Source organism: Astyanax mexicanus, chromosome 1 (assembly GCF_023375975.1).
Source record: "Astyanax mexicanus isolate ESR-SI-001 chromosome 1, AstMex3_surface, whole genome shotgun sequence".
Taxonomy (NCBI): domain Eukaryota; kingdom Metazoa; phylum Chordata; class Actinopteri; order Characiformes; family Acestrorhamphidae; genus Astyanax; species Astyanax mexicanus.
The window spans coordinates 54,309,248-54,326,953 of record NC_064408.1 but is presented as its reverse complement, the minus strand read 5'-3'; the positions used below and the strand labels follow the sequence as shown (position 1 = coordinate 54,326,953).

At 37.2% G+C, this 17,706-nt stretch overlaps 1 protein-coding gene across 3 annotated transcripts in view; it reads right to left on the bottom strand.

Annotated features, from left to right (window-relative positions):
- Positions 1 to 675: 675 nt before the first annotated feature.
- wasf1 (WASP family member 1) overlaps positions 676 to 17,706 on the bottom strand; it is a 107,102-nt gene continuing 90,071 nt past the window's right edge. The window contains exons 6-11 of one of the 3 annotated variants that reach the window (XM_007255650.4): positions 15,688 to 15,762; positions 11,388 to 11,444; positions 9,577 to 9,743; positions 7,750 to 7,920; positions 3,486 to 4,039; positions 676 to 2,095 (exon numbers count right to left, since the gene is read on the bottom strand). In XM_007255650.4, the coding sequence (XP_007255712.1) occupies positions 1,938 to 2,095; positions 3,486 to 4,039; positions 7,750 to 7,920; positions 9,577 to 9,743; positions 11,388 to 11,444; positions 15,688 to 15,762 (1,182 nt within the window). In that variant the 3' untranslated portion in view covers positions 676 to 1,937. The remainder of the gene's footprint in view (positions 2,096 to 3,485; positions 4,040 to 7,749; positions 7,921 to 9,576; positions 9,744 to 11,387; positions 11,445 to 15,687; positions 15,763 to 17,706) is intronic. The other 2 variants (XM_007255651.4, XM_007255652.4) reach the window with 2 other exon arrangements.

The window sequence follows — 17,706 nt, the reverse complement described above, 5'->3', positions numbered from 1 at the left end:
TGAGCCTGGAGCTTCTCTTCTCTTTTTTGCTTAGATGGTAATTTAAAGTAAAAGTGAGAGAGATTGGAGATAGACAGGTGGTTCAGTGTGTTGCATTCTCTTGTTGCTAATATGAAATATATTACTGTATATTTTGCATCACTTATAGTAAGTACACACTGTGTATAAGATCTGTTTGTACAGTTGTCTTATGGTGCTTTGTGTTGAATATATTCCTCTAATAACATGTTTCTAAGGTGAGAAGAAATTAAAATAAGTTTTTATACTATTAAACTAAATTTGATCCTTTAAGGTTAGCCTTGAATAGCATATGCGATCAGAATAGATCAAATGTAAAGGACAAACTACATTGGCCAAATTGCAGATTTAAGTGCAGTATACTACTGTTTGTACACCAGATGATGCTGCACCTCCATTGGTCAAAATATCCATTCTGAAATACTGTGTATATACTCATTTAAATTACACTAAACATGGCTTTTTTGTGCCATATTGAAAAACATGACAAGGGCCTTATCCTTTGTACATGTTACTTTTCTCCTCAATATGTTAAATTAAGCAAATAAACAGCCAATGTTTATGAAAACATATAAAAATTTAAGAACAGCACATTTATATTTGTAATTGCACAAATCTTTACATATCACCAAGTGGCAAAAGAACATTTCAATGCACTTTAAACATAACATTTGGTTTTATTAATTCGAGCAAACTGTTACATTAAACAGTTACGTAAGTTACAAGGTATACACTTTAAATCAGATTTTTTTTTGTTTCCTTGTCTTTTTTTCCTGGCTGGAACGGAGAAACAGCTATTGCTTAGGAAAGCAGGCAAAAAGTAGTAACAGCACAGTACATTCATCAACTTAACGACACGTCTATGCAAACCATAAGGCAGAAGAAAGAGAAATGAACAGCAAAGTCTTTTTTTCAGTTAGAACATGAACAGGTAGATAGCAGGTCATTCATTCGCTGATGACCGGCGAGTGGCGACAAACTCAAATCGTATAAAGGAGAAAATTAGAATGTTAGAATGAACTGATTTGTTCAAAATTGTTTTATCACACAATGCTTCTTATTATTATTACAAAGTAATGGGGCTCGAAGGATGTATCTGTTCCTCCTGCTGAAATGTTTTTTTTGCAAGATCCCTGCACCTTCATGGGTTAGCTAGAACCCACCTGAATCTAGAGCCCTGTCAAAGCACGGCGATCACGCCTCTCTGCACAGGTTCATTTGAACACCTGCTTAAGTAGTTTATGCCCCCATTTTTTACATTTTCAAATCATTACAATTAACAAGAACCTTAACCACTTTTTTCTTATTACAATCATACAATGACATGACATCACATATTCCTCACTGATATGAAATATGAAAAATGAGTCTGATTCATAAAGGAACCATCACATTGTTTTTTTTTTCAAGATGTGTGCCTTGATTCAGACAGGGATTTACTGGCCTTTTTAAGATGTAAAACGTCTTCTTTATGATTTAAAATAAAACTAAATAAAAATGCCACTTCAGTTTTATCCATAACCAAAAGGTGGCAGCATTGCCTAGGACTTCAGTAAGGTGCTCTTCATTGCCCCTTTACATAACACTTCATACAAACAAACAATGAGACAGTGGATCACTGTTGTCCCCCTTTAAAATGAGCTACAGTTAAAACGGCTGTTACTTTCACTCGTTTTTCTACAAGAAGAGTTGAAAAAAATGAGAACCGCAACATAAACTGCATTATGTTCTCAAAAAAGAACAATTGTAAGATTGAAGCATTCTGGAGAAAAAAAACTGAAGTCAGGAAGTCTTCTGAAATGTACCACAGAGAACCATGGAGGAGGGGCACAAAGAGTTAAATGAGACACATTTGTTAAATGGGAATTTCTTTCTCCTTCACTCCTAAACATTTCCTGTCCTACATACATTCCACGCTCTCACTCCATCCAGTCAACCTCATCGAATTCAGAGTCGTCTTCTGAGTCGCTGTACTCCACAGCAATGCGCCGAGACAGGATAGTGGCTACATCATTGCCCACGCGCTCGTGCTTGGCTTCCTGTTCCCTTTGCTCCTCTACCTTCCTCAGCTGGATACCTGAGAGACAGAGAAACAGAGATCACTCAGCATAAAATTTACCACATCGTAACAAGTGCTGGGGGGTATCTACTAAAAAATGCCTACCCTCAAACTGTAATGAGATTACACATGTCCTGGAAAAAAGTTACTATATTTTTTTAGTAGTTGTCTATTCAGCACAAAAACTGCATTAAACCACTTAAAAGGCATGCCCTCCGGTCTTTATAACTGAATATGGCACAGCCAGTTATACTTAATTAACCCTCTTACTATGTTCATTTGTCAGGAACAGTAGAAAAAAAATCCGAACCAGCAGTGTTAATATTTTTTTCTAACTCTATTGCTAATTATTCTATCAATATTTAGTGCAATGGCGTTCTTTACCTCTAGCAGATAATGCTTCAATTAGGATAATTCACTAGTTTTTCATTAAAAAAATGTTCTAACTTTTTCAATGTTTCACTACTTTATTACTTTTGAAAGACCAATATAGAACACAATAGTTCTACATAACATTAAAACAACATTGCAATTTTGTTGTAGTTTTTGTTTTTCCTAGACCTTCAAAATTTGACCCATAATAGGAGAGTTAAATTATGAAAAACAGGGAACTGTTTAACATGTTCAAAAGTCTAGTCTACTTTGTTCAGCAGAGAATAGGGCTTTTGCATATAGACAATCTATCTTTTGAGAAGAAAGGTATGTTTTAAATGCACATAATCCTTAAATCACCACAACATATTTAATCAGACTGCAATTGTAATGTGACGGGAAATCTGAAATGTCCTACACTACTTCTTCGTGTGTGTGTGTGTTTGTGTGGTGGTACACACACTGGACTGATATCTTTTGTTGTTTAGACTACTGTTTGGAACTAACTGTTTTACAGTGGGGTGAATATGCTATAATTGGGTTTTGATAGCATGTGAGTACTAGCATTAGCGTTAGAATCTGCTCAGTTCTGAACATGCTGGCTGGTGCTGATTTTAAACAAAGGTGTGCAGTTTTCCCTCCCTTAAAAACAGCATTTTCTTATAGTTTTTCGTAGTGTCTGATAATATGGTATGCTTTAATTTCAGTGCTACTGGTTCTGTGGCAATTATTACCATTAATGGGGTCTTAAAGACATCAGATGGTGCTCTGAATACTGTGTTTAAAACATAGACTATAAAACAGAAGATCCACTAAAAGGGCAGTATAAGATTGGGGAATCCTAACTGGGATGTATCAGTAACAGCTTGGTCTGATGTGCTGTTACACAAAAACATCACAAATGGGACATTCAGGTGCCATTCAGACCATACACACTTTATTAGCCATTTAAATGCAGGTTCCTTGTGGAAATCGCTGAAATTCAAAAGTTGACAGGTTTACAAGTGTTAACAACAAACTCCTAACTCCTCCTTACCTTTACGAATGGCTTCTAATAGGACACTGCGTGCATCGCTGATGGGTGGCAAATTGGCAGGATACCTCTTGGCCTCGTGACCCGAGTGAGTGGGCGGAGAAGAAACTGCTCCAGGGAAGGAAGGCACAGGGTGCGGACCTGCAGATGAACAAGGGGAGGAGCTCCTGGCTCCTGGGAGGGGTAGAGGAGGAGGTGGTGGAGGAGGCGGTAAAACAGTGCCATCTCCCACACCAGGGGGCAGGGACTTATCCTGCTGGAGGCGGGCCGGAGAGGAGTGAAGGGGTGGGGCCACAGGAGGAGGGGCGGGGTGCAACACACCTGGAGCGATTTGAAGAGGTGCCGGAGGGGGTGGGATAGCTGGGGGCTGCTGTGAGGGCAGGGGCGGGATAGGGGGAGGTGGTGTGCCCCGCATGCTGGACCCGGATACGGTGGATGGGAGAGGTGGAGGAGGCGGAGGTAATGGGGGTGGAGGAGGGGGCGGGGCATTGGGGTTGAGGAAGACAGGAGTGCGAGCTGGAGACTGAGGACGACTGTCTGAGAAACCTGAACTGGAGCTGAAAGAGAGAGAGAGATAAACACAATCAATGCTTGGCTGAGTCAGCAGTTTAAATGTTTCTACAAGATGACTTTATTGATTATTGTGCATCTGTCCACCTCGGACTGGTGAATCATTGTTCCAAACACAGCTAAACCGTGTGCAGATGGTCCTCAGAGAACACAGTGCAGACACAAAAGGATTAAAGTCTTTTTATTTGTCTAATGATTTTCCTTTTCCACGCTCAGCTCTGTGTTTCTAACCTTAGTCAGCATTTCTGAAAACTGAAGAGGGCTTTACAGTAATGGAGAGGATTAGCACAAAAGATATGTTGCTAATGGTATAAGTGCCACTACCAGTGTATCACTAACAGACAAAAATGATATCTATTATAATATTATGTATTTTGGCCCAACTAAAGCTTGTGGTAAGTGATACCAATATGGCGAAAAATTCAGATTAAATGCCTCCCATGTCCTGTGGAAATTTTGCACATGAACAGATTTTTATAAAATACAGCTGGCGGTGGATACATCCCTTCACGCCCCTGTATACATTGTTGTATACATAGCATAGTATATAACATAAGGGATACAATGTCGAGCCCTTTTCACACAGAGAACATATCTGGAGAAACAGCTCTGGACTTTATACAGGGTTATGTTTTCACACATGCAGTATGCAGCTTATATAACAACTGAGATGGCAGACATCTTAACTGCTTCATCAGCAGTGTTTGCCTTATTTAATTTTTATCTTTTTGGATTCATCCACAATAGCAGCGATAGCAGTAGCAGCAGTGTTTTTAATGTGGATCCAGCAGCAGCAGCAGCAGCAGCATAAGAGACTATATGGAAGTTCTTCTTACTACAGAGCTATCTGGGTGTCTATGATAGTTGATATGGACATTTACACTCGCCACCCCTCTACATAAATTCTACAAATATTCCGGATTTCAGTGCACGTGGAGAAGATTAAGTATCATAATCTAGTGCATAAAAGTTAAACTAATACAGATAAGTGCTAATAGTAAATCCTAATAGTGAATACATTTTACAGTGAAATACAATGTATGGTTGGTACATTTGTATAATTATTAATGTGTTCTAATTACAGTGCGGTCTTGGTGATCTCACGAATCACAACAGCAAATAAATGCTCTCTCTCAGCCTCAAGTAGTGCTGAGCTGTATGATCAAAATGTATATCACAGTATTTTTCAAGATTCTGACAGTTTTATGGTGTATATTATTATACACAAGTAAGACATAAGTTTAATATCAATTTACAATATGTTAATATTGAAGCAATTAGAGGCATTATAGTATTAAAATCAGCCAGACTCCCTTCTTTCTCCAGTTAACAAATACATGTAGTGTGCATTAAAATTATCTTTCACGCTACAGTATTAATATATTTAAAAGTGTTTCACAGAGCTGGGTTTCCAGTGTGTTAGATTGTTATGCTAACTGGCGGTATGTGAAAAATGCATACTGGTTCTAATTTCCCATCTGGTGTACCGTATGAACCGGTATACCACTCACCAAAGAAGAACTCATAAATGTTGATATATCAAAATATATCTGGCTGTATTTTATGTCTGTGTGTATTAGAGCTATTTCAAGTTTTCAAAGGTCCACCAGTGTGCTTACTTTCTTGTGTATTTCTAAAACATGAATAGTTCAGTTAAGGTGGGCTAGATCGAGATTGGTCTTAGTCTTAAGACTTGACTAGGCAACGAGAAAAGCAAACTGCTCTTATAAAATATGTAGTCTGTAAAACAGTCACACTCCTGCTCCCTGAAGCCTGGCCCACACAAACATGCTGGTATCAGTGTGTAACAGTGTGTGTTATAGTAAAAGGCTCAGGTGCTGAGAGAGCTGTGAACTGCACTGAAACACAGAGAGAAAACTAAGTTATGTGTCCTTTATGTCCTCAGAGCTATAAATAAAACAAGAATACACACACACAAACACACACACACACACACACACACAGCAGGGTGGAGCAGGGGTTATTACTCATGTGTTTTGAACTGGGTCACCCCTGCTATGAAGCAGAGAGAACTGCTAACTCATGAAGAGAGAGAGTAAACACCTAAACAGACCCAAACATTGTGTGAATGAATAGATAAAAAGGCTGTGCAACATATTCTGTATTATTACCTTCATGAAGAGGTACATGGTTTTACTGTACTGCTAACTACTGTAAGCAAATACTGCAGTGTGCAGAATCCAAAATGCCTTGGAATAAAATATTTTACACTGAATACATAGAGTATATCATTACAATTACTCACTACAAAGATTGTGGTTTAATCAGAGAAAAAAAGACAATGAAATTAAATAAGAAACTATAATTCAGTTAAAAATAATTCTTGCTGTTTACTACTAAAGTAAAAAAATACTTATAATTTTGCCAAAAAAAAAAATATATATATATATATATTTTTTTTTGTATTGCTTTCTCAAAAGGAATAAATAAAGTGCAAACGTTTGCACACACATTTTTATCTCACAATGGGATAAATACAGTAGTAACTCTCTTTCAGCCATTAGCCAACTCCTGACCAAACGCCTGACAAACTTACAACCCCAAGACACACACGCACGCACTACCTGTGACACCAGTCTCTGACGTTACATTATTTACACAAACATAAATACAAATATATTTCTAGATAATATATTTCTAGAGTGATCAAAAAAATATTCTCACACATCCGGCCACATCCTGGATGGAGCAGTGTGAGAGAATGGGGTCATGCTTAGCAGTAATAATGTGTTCAACATTCTGTGAATTTTACAACAACCAACCAGCCTGTTTACACTTAAGAGATAATGTTAGAACTCTTCATCAATTTAAAATGATCCTAATCATTTTATGTATGATAGGCCCTGGGAGACGCAAGCTCAGATATGAACTCCATGTTCTGCGTGTTCTGATCTGCACACAAATCAATGTCTCACGCTGCAGCTCCTATTCTTCAGTGTTAGAGTGATGCACAGCAAACATCTCAGACATGGTCATGCTTTGTTTTTTGTGTATGTGCTCTATAAGTGTAAAATCAAGTCTTAACACCAAAGAATATACCATGTCCATCCAAAAAGCCTCTCCGTGCACTTCTACTCAGTGAGGCTGGATTTCTTGTCTCTGTGTGTGTGCATATGAAATAAACAGCAGCAACTATCGAAGTTGTATATACACAAGGCTTGTCTGGGATCTGTGGGATGTGTGCGAGGTGTGAGTGTGATTATGAGCTGTAGTGTTACTTACAGGGTGTAAAAATGTGTGTGAAATCGTTGTATACCTGCTGGCACAAGTGATGAGGGGTGTAAATGTGTGCATATGCAGGTGAGTGTGGCTGAACAGGTTTAATCCGCACTGTGAACCACACAAATACATTTCACATACATTTCTAAATAAGCTGAATACAGGTGATACAGGACTTTCACTAAAGATAAAAGAAGCATGTGAACTGATGCAACAGAGTAACCTTACATGAGTTTACAGAAATATGACTTGGGTTATGTAGTGTTAAACACTTTATGTGAGTGTTCTCCTGCTTGCTTCTCTGAAGTTACATTGCATGCCAAGCCTGAAGCAGCATCAACCTAGACGCTATTATTCTCCTTATTAAAAGTCTATGGAATTCTAACATAATTTTGAAGCTGATATTTTAATAAAAAAACTGCTAGTTCATGTTAATTTCAGGGCTGTCTGCCTGTACCTGATGGCAGAGGCTGGTTTGATGTCTGCCTGGTTTGAAGGTGGGGGTGGTGGGGGCTCGTGGGGCCGGCCGTACATCCGGTCTCCTGTCCGACTCAGCAGCTCGTTCATCTGAGAGTACGGCAGAGCGGCCAAAGAGTATGGACCATCCAGATGATCCATATACATTTGCCTGAATAAAGTAAAGCAAGGATATAAAGGTAAGATTGTTACTTATTTTAAAGCAGAGGAGAACTGATATAGTCTTGGAATCAATGCTGGTAAAATAAATATAGAACGGCTTCTCAAGTAGCTGTACTTCCCGATTAGAATGTGTCTGTTTAGATACTTCTAATATATATTATAAAAATATCTAGACACACCTTCTAAATGAGGAATACTTCCACTGCTGGTCTTCTGTTATGTACACAGATTGTCTAACCTCCATAGAAAGACACTGCCATAAGTGAGACTAAGGACATCATCTGAAGCTCCTTATACTAACATTGATTTTTTGATTGATTGCTTTGTAGAATGTTGACAGTTGCCTCTATTGGTGTTTCTAAAAACCTGACTCCCTTAAGAAGTGAGTATAACAGATTATACCCCGGATTCCTTTTATTCCTGTTTAATAATAAGGGTTAATCGAAAGTTTCAGTAAATACAGGAATCACACGTATAAGCATTAGTTTCTATTCTGCTATGTGATTTACATGCATGCAAAGGGGTAGTGCTGGGCGATATGGGAAAAATTATATATTACGAAATGGAATTTTTTATATCACGATAACAATATATATCATGATATACCACATTTAAGTATGTTTTCAGTTATTTTTAGAAAAATATGACAAAATAATATAATTGCTTACTTTTTTCCAACTTTATTTCAAAGTAACAATAAACCAAACTTTCACAAACGAGAATTACTACCTTTTAGTGCAGTAATATATATGTATCAAATGAAAACAGATTTTTTTTAAAAGAACAATGCGTCTCCATTGTTCAGCTCTCATGAGTTTAATATCGTAAAGCATGTCGCAAACCAGCGTGTCCGCGTGTGTCTGTAAAGCAGCGTCATGTCGCAAAACCACATTATGAAGCTTTTTTTGCGAAGATTACTTTATTATCACGTATATAAACAGAGTTTATGCAAAGTGACCACGCCAATACATTTAATCGTAGCCTACTTTATATATTTGCATAAATAATTGATGAAACTACTGTAGAAACAATAGGGATATTTGTCGTCATATCGCACAGCACTACAAAGGGGAATCAGATTTTGGCACAGCACTGATTCTTTTTCTTCTTCTGTTGTTTAATAGTTGGGAACAGTCTCAAATGCATGTAAACTGGTCTAATGTCTAAAATCATCTAAACAAGTGCTTTTACATGACAAACACACTGGACCATGGATCAAACAAACTGACCAAGACCACCTCATTTGCTCAGACCAGATTTTTGTCCTTTGATCCTGCTTTAAGAGGTCCAGACCAAATAAGGTAGGTGTGAAAGCAACATAAGTCCGGACAGTGTGGGTTAGAGGAGTGTGGAGCAGTTCTCTGGAGTAATTAGGCTTCATCCAGTACCTTTGGATAAGGAGATCTTCACAAACTTTTTGGAAACATTGTGGATTTATTCCTCAGAATTTCTATAGAACCATAGTAATGGCCATACAAAACTGTTTAACATGTTTTAAAGGCTAAAAGGCAAATATGAATGATGGAAAAGTCATGTTTTGAGAACTGTATATAATGTTTTACCCTTATAATTAATCCTTTACAGTGTGAAAATGACAGTGCAACACAAAGACATTAAAACAAAAGGCACACAGCTATGCACACACCTGGGGTCATTGTAGGATGCCAAGCCATTGGCAGTGTCTTTGAGTTTATCTTCTATGTCATCCTCTGCAAGCTCTGCACCCAAGGCCAGCTTCTGCCACTCCTTCTTGCGATCGTGAGGAGCTCGTGGAACCTTCTCCGGTTCTGCAGGACGATCTATGTGCTTTAGCTAACAGGAACAAACAGAGTGTGAAGTTTAGACAAAGAGCTTAGCACAAAAGGAAGTGGAATTTACATCTGATTAAGTCTATCACAACACAGCCAAATAGAAAGTTTAGTAGTAAACGAAGAGATCTTAGTCTTTAAGAGTTAGTAATAGAAGGAGTCCATACACAACACATCAACAACATTTACAAATAACCAATAAACAAAATAAGTGCTTTATTGCAGTCTATAGTGTAGTTGTAAAGTGTTGTATAATATATACCCTAGATACCACTTAAATACTCATTCACATGCTTTACTATATTAGTGTAGAACTGTACTGATTTGTGTACTAATGATACCAAGTTATGCTATATACACCTGACCTTAGCCTCTCTAACCTTTAGTCTAGCAACTCTAATCTGAACCCTAAACTAAACCCATGTAAAGTATAGAAAAACACACACATATGTGAACACATGCACAGCAAGACGAACATCATCCATATAGAAAGCGATCAAGCAGTTGTTCCATTAGCTCCATAAAACATAAAACACAGCAGAATGCTCAAAATGCTACACAGCTTAGCAAAACACACACACACAAACACACAGCAAAACACAGGAAACAAATCAACCTTTATGGCTCAATTTCCAATGAGTATGAGAAAAACACTACCCATCAAAAGTTTGGAGAAATACTAGCCTCTTTTGACATTTTGAGAAGTCTATTTTTATAGTGTGTTTAATATCTTATATAATATCTTCCCTGATCATTTCTGATAATCACCCAGTTACTACACAGTGAAATAACTTTATGTGTAATGTGTTTCTTACTTAGGAGGCTATTGATGCGAAATCAACATTTTATATTTGTAATTAATTTGAAATAAAATTTTCATTAACATGCAAGCATTAGCCCGCTTCTTTTACAAATGAGTTACAAAGTTAGTGTGTTTGTGTGTGGGAAACTAACTAGACAAAAACACATAAATCTAGCAACATGCCACTATCCTGCATATTATATTTTACTTTTGTTCCACTTTTCTGACGCCCATTTATTTCATTTTATGTCTGTTCTGCTACTGCGCCTTTAAGACGTATATATGCAAATTAGCTCAGTTTTTCCTGTGCTGTACAATATTAATGTATTTTTTTTTTTTTTTTGGTGAAAATTCAAAATGATCTTTTTGTACATTACTTTCCATATTATTATGAACAGTATTATGGGCAGTATACAGTACATTTATAACGATGCCCTGGGTATGGGCACTTAAAAATCTTCCCCAAATGTTTGATGGGTGGCTTTAGCGGGGTTTGATTTATCTGTCTCTAAATGACCCTTTCCTGACCAGTATTTCAGTTTTTTTACTGACCCATCGACAGGATTCTGAGGGAAACTCATTTACACTGCAGATGTAAAGGTCATCACTAAGCTTTACGGTCAGTTTCCTCAGATTAGAATGTGTTCTGGGAATTCTCATGGAGGATAAAATAACTCAACTATATCACAGTTATGTTCATTTTCTTTTCACAACATACACTGTGGTGAATTGAACAGCCATAGAGTCTTTGTTCCCCGTAGTGATGAGTTTAAGTTGCTTTTCTGATTAGTTAGTACAGGCTGTACATGTGTACTATTGTTCTTCAGAGTTCTCTAATTCACATACCTGCCCTGGGAGGTCTAAATACTTATAGACCTGATCATACAAGTGGGGGTCCTGTAACTACAAGAACAAAATCAAAAGAGAAGCACCAAAGGCACCATTTTAACATAAAACAAGCTCAACATAAAACAGAGCACTGAAGCATTGTATAACAAAGCATCATGCTAAAATATGTGCTCACACAATCAAACAGAACATAAGACCAAATAAAGCTGCAAACATTTTAAACAATAGAAGCAAAGTGCAGGAGTTCAAATAAGGTTTATAGGTGTCAAACCAATTGATTTACCTATATAAAGCTCCTTTCATAGCAGTGTCAGAACAGGGGAGTACGAAAATATTGAATATATCAAAGTATCACAATATTTTGTTGTCCAATACTGTATTAAGTACTGATATTTCATTTCTTAGTTTACAGGTAAAGATGTCATTAAATCTCACTGTTCTAATTACACAAAATGTATGTTCCATTCTATTGACATTTTATAAATATGAAGTTTGTGTGTTTTGTGTGTTTTAGATGTCATAGTGTATTTCATACTATGACAGTTTTCTAAAAAATATCATTTAAACAATCAAAACATTATCGCCTGTAACCCCTGTATCATGATACATATTGTATCACCAAGTTCTTACCAATATACTTGTTGGTGATATGTGCCAATATATTGAGGCCAGGATACGTATATTTCACATATATTAAATGATGTTGTATGTGCCACCACTAGAAGTTCTTTGATCACTATAAGATAAGTACTTATTATAACCGCTTAATATAAGTGGCTGGGTATCAGTTCATTTCTAAATGAAGTTTGTAGTGTTTGACACCTATGATAAAAAAACAAAATATGCATTTCTTTTAAATCCCTGCATGAAAACACAGTTTAAAAACCCAAAATAATTTTAATAAAAGTATGTGTTTGTAACACTCCAAACCCCCAATCAAAATAAAGTGACATGCAATAGAGCTTTGTAAATAAAAAGAAAATCAGAAATAAAGTATATTTAAATAAAGTATATGTTTGAAACAAATATAAAAATCATAAAATCATACGACTATAAAAATCATCACTAATACTGTACAATTACTTATTGAAATAATCAAAAACAATAAAACAATAGATAATTAACAGTTGAGTAGTGTTCTCTTTTAGCTGTTATCCCAAAGGAGTCATGCTGGTATATTTGAGTGAGTTGTGAGCGAGTGATTGGGTGAGAGTGTTGGTAAGTGTTGTCTGCAATGTTAAGCATGAGTGTGTGATGACCATTAGTATAGTTTTCAGAGCATTGTTGTGTATGATGAATCCTGTACCAGAGCAGAGGAGTTAGTCTCAAACAAGCTCATCTTCAGCTGTTAATTGCTGTTATACACAACCCCCCCCCCCCTCTCTCTGTCACACTCAAACATTACCAAGGGAATGTAATGAAATCAAGCAGCGATGAAGATTGATTAAGGACCATTACCCTAATTAAAAACTGACAAACTGGTCAAAAATACACCCACACACACAAACAGGCAATCATTGGCAGTGCTGAACACATTTTGTAGTATACTGAAACTAGTGCGGTCCATGTTAATCCGTTGACGCACACAATTAATCTTTAATAACTTTTTACACGTTATTTTTTAATGCAAATTCTCCCGTAATTCAGCACAAACCTCAAGTGTATTATTGTGATTAGACCACAGTTAAATTACCTCTGTTTATTGAAAGATTTTAAGTTAAAGAGGACGAGAGAATCTCTTTGGTTATAAAAACTCTGCGACTTAAAATAGTTCTATTACTGCTCTGTTTGTAGCTGTGCTGTTTGGCTTGTAAGCGCTGCGTCGTTACTCTTTTAGCTGAGTAATGCTAATGTGAATCATCATTCATCATCCTCTACTGCTACTCCACTGTGTCTCAGCCCTGAGTCTTAGTAAGAGCAGTCTTCTCACCCTGTAAGTAAGACACTCTATAGGTAAGATCTCTGTGCAGTGGGTTAAACAACTCCTGTCCATCTGAACAGGGATTGGCTACATGCATCACGTTATCTCTAACACTTCATTATACATCCTGTAGCCTTAATTACAGCTCTAATCCTCTCAGGTAAGGATTACACTAGTCTCTTGAGATTCTGTCCTGTTCCTGTCAATTTCCTCCCAACCCTCCACTACAATGGGGCTGACCAGCAAAATCACATGACCTCATTTCCAGTTCTCAATCTGGAACAGCAGGTGAAATGCTGAAACAGGCACATGGGCACTCCAGCTGCAGCGTGCACGCAGTCAGTGGAACAGTGAGAGAAATGAACAGAATCTCAAGAGTCTGATTAAATCCTTACCTCACAGAACTGCTGCTGTCATTAAGATATTAGAAAATGAATGATGCATGCAACTAATGTGGTGCAGCCTGAGCTGATCTATCTTTCAGATTTATAGACAATAAAGTAATAAATAACTAAAAAATTATTCTTAATTATTAGTTTACATGTAAAAAACTCACTTGATTATACTCTGATCCAATAAAAGTAAACTTGACTTTTATTTTTTAATATTATTTAGTTTTTTATACTATGACAGTTTTCCTAAAATTTTATTTAAACAAATGCAATATATTGCCTAATCTACAGTCATGCAATACATTACAATATATTGAACTGTAACCCGTGTAGTGATACTTATCTATTTGCTAGTTTATGGCGAATATACTGATGACTTGCATTCCTTATAAACATTAATAGTTAAACACACTATTTGTTTAATTTCTACTATTTTCATACTATTATCAATAGTAAACATGTGCAGTAGTTGCAAATGCCACATCTATTTGTCAACAGGAGACTCACCCTACAGAGTCTATAACACTGCTCTTATTACAGCAATCTGGTGTGTTAGATGAGAGCTGGGAAGAACTCTGCAGAGTAGTAAATCTAGAGTACAAAGACAGGGTACCTATTTTTTACATTATTAAAAGAGGGGGTTCACAATCATAGATGTTTAATGTGTTTTGTACATTTCCAAAATAAACAAAAAAAAAATCAAGTTTAAGATTTTGCTAAATAAATTACTTTCCATTAAGAACACATTTTAATACCTGTGCACACTTCTACTGGCTAGTTTACCATGTTTAATAAATAACTTTAAGTTCCATTAAGGATCATGTTTGCAACAGAAGTGTGTGAGTGTGAAGATCCTTTAAAGAGGCAAATAACCTTTTCTTTAAATGAAACCTTTAAAATGTTTTTCACACATATTTCTGTTCCAAACATGGTTCTTTAAAGTGTTTCTACTATAGACTCGCTTAAAGATCCATTTAAAGCCAGTTTATTTATTAAAGTCAACTGTAGTTTTTTTAAATCAGGTATCATTAATATTTTAAGTTTCTAAAATTCTAAAGCATCTTATAAAGGCAAATAAATGGCAAGCACATGCAAAAGACTTTAGAAACCATTTAAAAGCATAATTATGTTATTACTTTTTTACTTTTTTCTAGTGCATCTTTCCTTAGAGTAAATAGATCTGTCTTTTGTCCAGTGCTTCACACCATGCACAATGTAAAAAATGCAATAGCTGTTTTGCGTTTTTGTCTTGTGTTTGTTTTAAACAACTGTTCATGCTAGAGAAGTACATGCAGGGCATTATGCAAATTAGTCAATTTGAGAAAACTGAGATTTTTTTCTTTTTTCTTTCTTAATATCAGCATTACTAAGAGGAAACATGTAGATTTCTGGTTCAGAAATCTGTAAAAGTAGATTCAGTAAGTTTCTCTACAATGAGCCACTTCACTTCAAACCCTCTGAAGGACTTCACAACTCAAGCACTAAATTATGCAGAAATGGTGAAAATTGAAAATCATCTCAGCAGCGTATCTCACCTCAGCAGCGTCTTCACACTTCCTAACCATTTTAATGTGGCTTGGGTGCGTGCAGTCCTTGCCAAATTTATGTGCACATAGATCTTCCGAAACTAAATGAAATGACTGCAGCATTCTGGCCCTCGCGCTCGGTGTGATTTACAATCCAAAAAAAGATTTTTGTTGTTTAGGAAGTCAAACTTAGAACGCTTCATGGAGAAAATGATTTGCACAAAAGAACTAGGACCTGCACGGCTTCTGCTATTGCAGGATTTATAGCATCTTAAATATGCCTGAGATAATACTAACGGGACACAATAAATGAAACGGGTAAGACTGCAAGTGAAGAGAGGAAAGCCGGTAGAGTGAAGGTTAGTGCGGGTCAGGGCTGTAAAGGTGAAGGTTTAGGGAGAGGTGGGCAGCAGGCTAGTGAATTCAGAGGTTTCACTGGCATTTCTTTGCTGTCTTACCTCAGGCATGATTGGGAGGAGTTCATGGGGGCTACCCATAAAACCCTGCGGCAAAGTTAGATAAGGCACATCGAGCTGAAGTCAGTGAGAGGGAGAGAGAGAGAATGAATGAATGAATGAGTGAGAGACAGATAGAAAGACAGAGGGGGTGAAAGGGAACAACAGAGGAACATAGAAGAGAGGAGGTATAATATTATAGTAGTTCCTGTGTGTTAAAAGCAGCTGAGGAGAGAACTTGCTCACTGTTTATATTTCTCCCAACCTGTGGTTTGATGTCCTCAGTCGAAGGCCTCAATTATACACACACTGACTTGCTCAAGTCCCTGTGCTGAAACAACAGCGGCATATTGTGCTGCACTCTAAGCAGCTACAGAGAGGACTGTAGAGAGATCCGATTTTATAGGATCATTCATTTTTAATGAGCGATTCTCCTCAACAGGTGCCTCAGCTATATCTCTGGCCTCTTAGCCTTAAGCCGTTCTAAATCAGTTGGTTATGGCCTCACACACACACACACACACACACACAGTAACTTTTTGCTGGACAAGCTGTGTTTATCTGTAAAAAATATACAAAGATGAGGATTTAATTATAATAATACTAATATTCAGCCCCTGCTGGTGTGAGTTTTCTCTACAGACTTTTAACTTATCAGTAAGGCTACAAACCAGATGTATCGAGATAACTGTCCACACTGTTATCTGTAAATTGTCAGATTAGATTTGCGTGTCAAGTGAGCATATCAGCATGCGCTGCTGTGGTAGCGAGGTTGGTGTCAGTAACTTATCTTTGGCACTAGGGTTGCCAAATTTCACAACTGGAAATATAATCTTTCTAGCTTTGCTTTTGGTCATTTTTCCTTTGTGTTTCTGTAGTTTCCTCAATTTAGCTTGTGCTCTGCCCCTTTTCTCTGCACCTTAGTCAGGCATATCCTAGCAACGCTGACAGTTGGTCTCTTCACTGTTTCTTGACCGATCAGAAGTGCTGATTTCCAATTTATAAAACATATTAGTTTGTTTTAACAATTCTTGTTTACAAAATAATTCTGCATGTATTCCTGTATAGCTTTAATGTCTTCAATATTACATTTACAATGTAAATATTCATAAAAAGAAAGAAAACACATTAAATGAGAAAAGGTTTATCCACACTTTTGACTGGAATAGGTACAGGGGTTGGACAATGAAACTGAAACACCTGGTTTTAGACTGAAAATTTATTGTCCTGACGGACAGTTCTGGTGGAAACAGGAGAGTTGAGGTGCACATTGAATTCTGCCGTGATTTGTTCAGCCATGGTTTTATGTTTTGTGGATACAATCCACGTGAGCACCCGAACATGCCTTTCAGACAGCTTCTTCTTGCGTCCACAGTTAATCCTGTTGGATGTGGTTCATGCTTCTTGGTGGTATACTGACATTACCCTGGATACTGTGGCTCTTGATACATCACAAAGGCTTGCTGTCTTGGTCACAGATGCTCCAGCAAGACGTGCACCAACAATTTGTCCTCTTTTGAACTCTGGTATGTCACCCATATTGTTGTGTGCATTACAATATTTTGAGCAAAACTGTGCTCTTACCCTGCTAATTGAACTTTCACACTCTGCTCTTACTGGTGCAATGTGCAATTAATGAAGATTGACCACCAGGCTGCACCAATTTAGCCATGAAACCTCCCACACTAAAATGACAGGTGTTTCAGTTTCATTGTCCACAGTGGCACAACCACTGTACTTAGAAGAGTGTGTGTTAGAAAGAGAGAGAAGTAGACTATCAGTGGTGTGAACACAGAGAGCATAAGAAAGACAGTCAGTCAGTGTGTCGGCTCTAATATCAGTGGGAATGAGTGGTGGGGAGGGAAAGGGCAGAGACTGCTGCTGCAGCACTTTCACCAGCTCGGGGTCCATCAGTCATTTGCTAACCTAATCTATTCTTCCCTAATGCAATGCTGCCTAATCCAAGGCCTGCTTTTCCCACACGCGGCTAATCTAATGAGAATGAATGGCTTCTCTTACTGC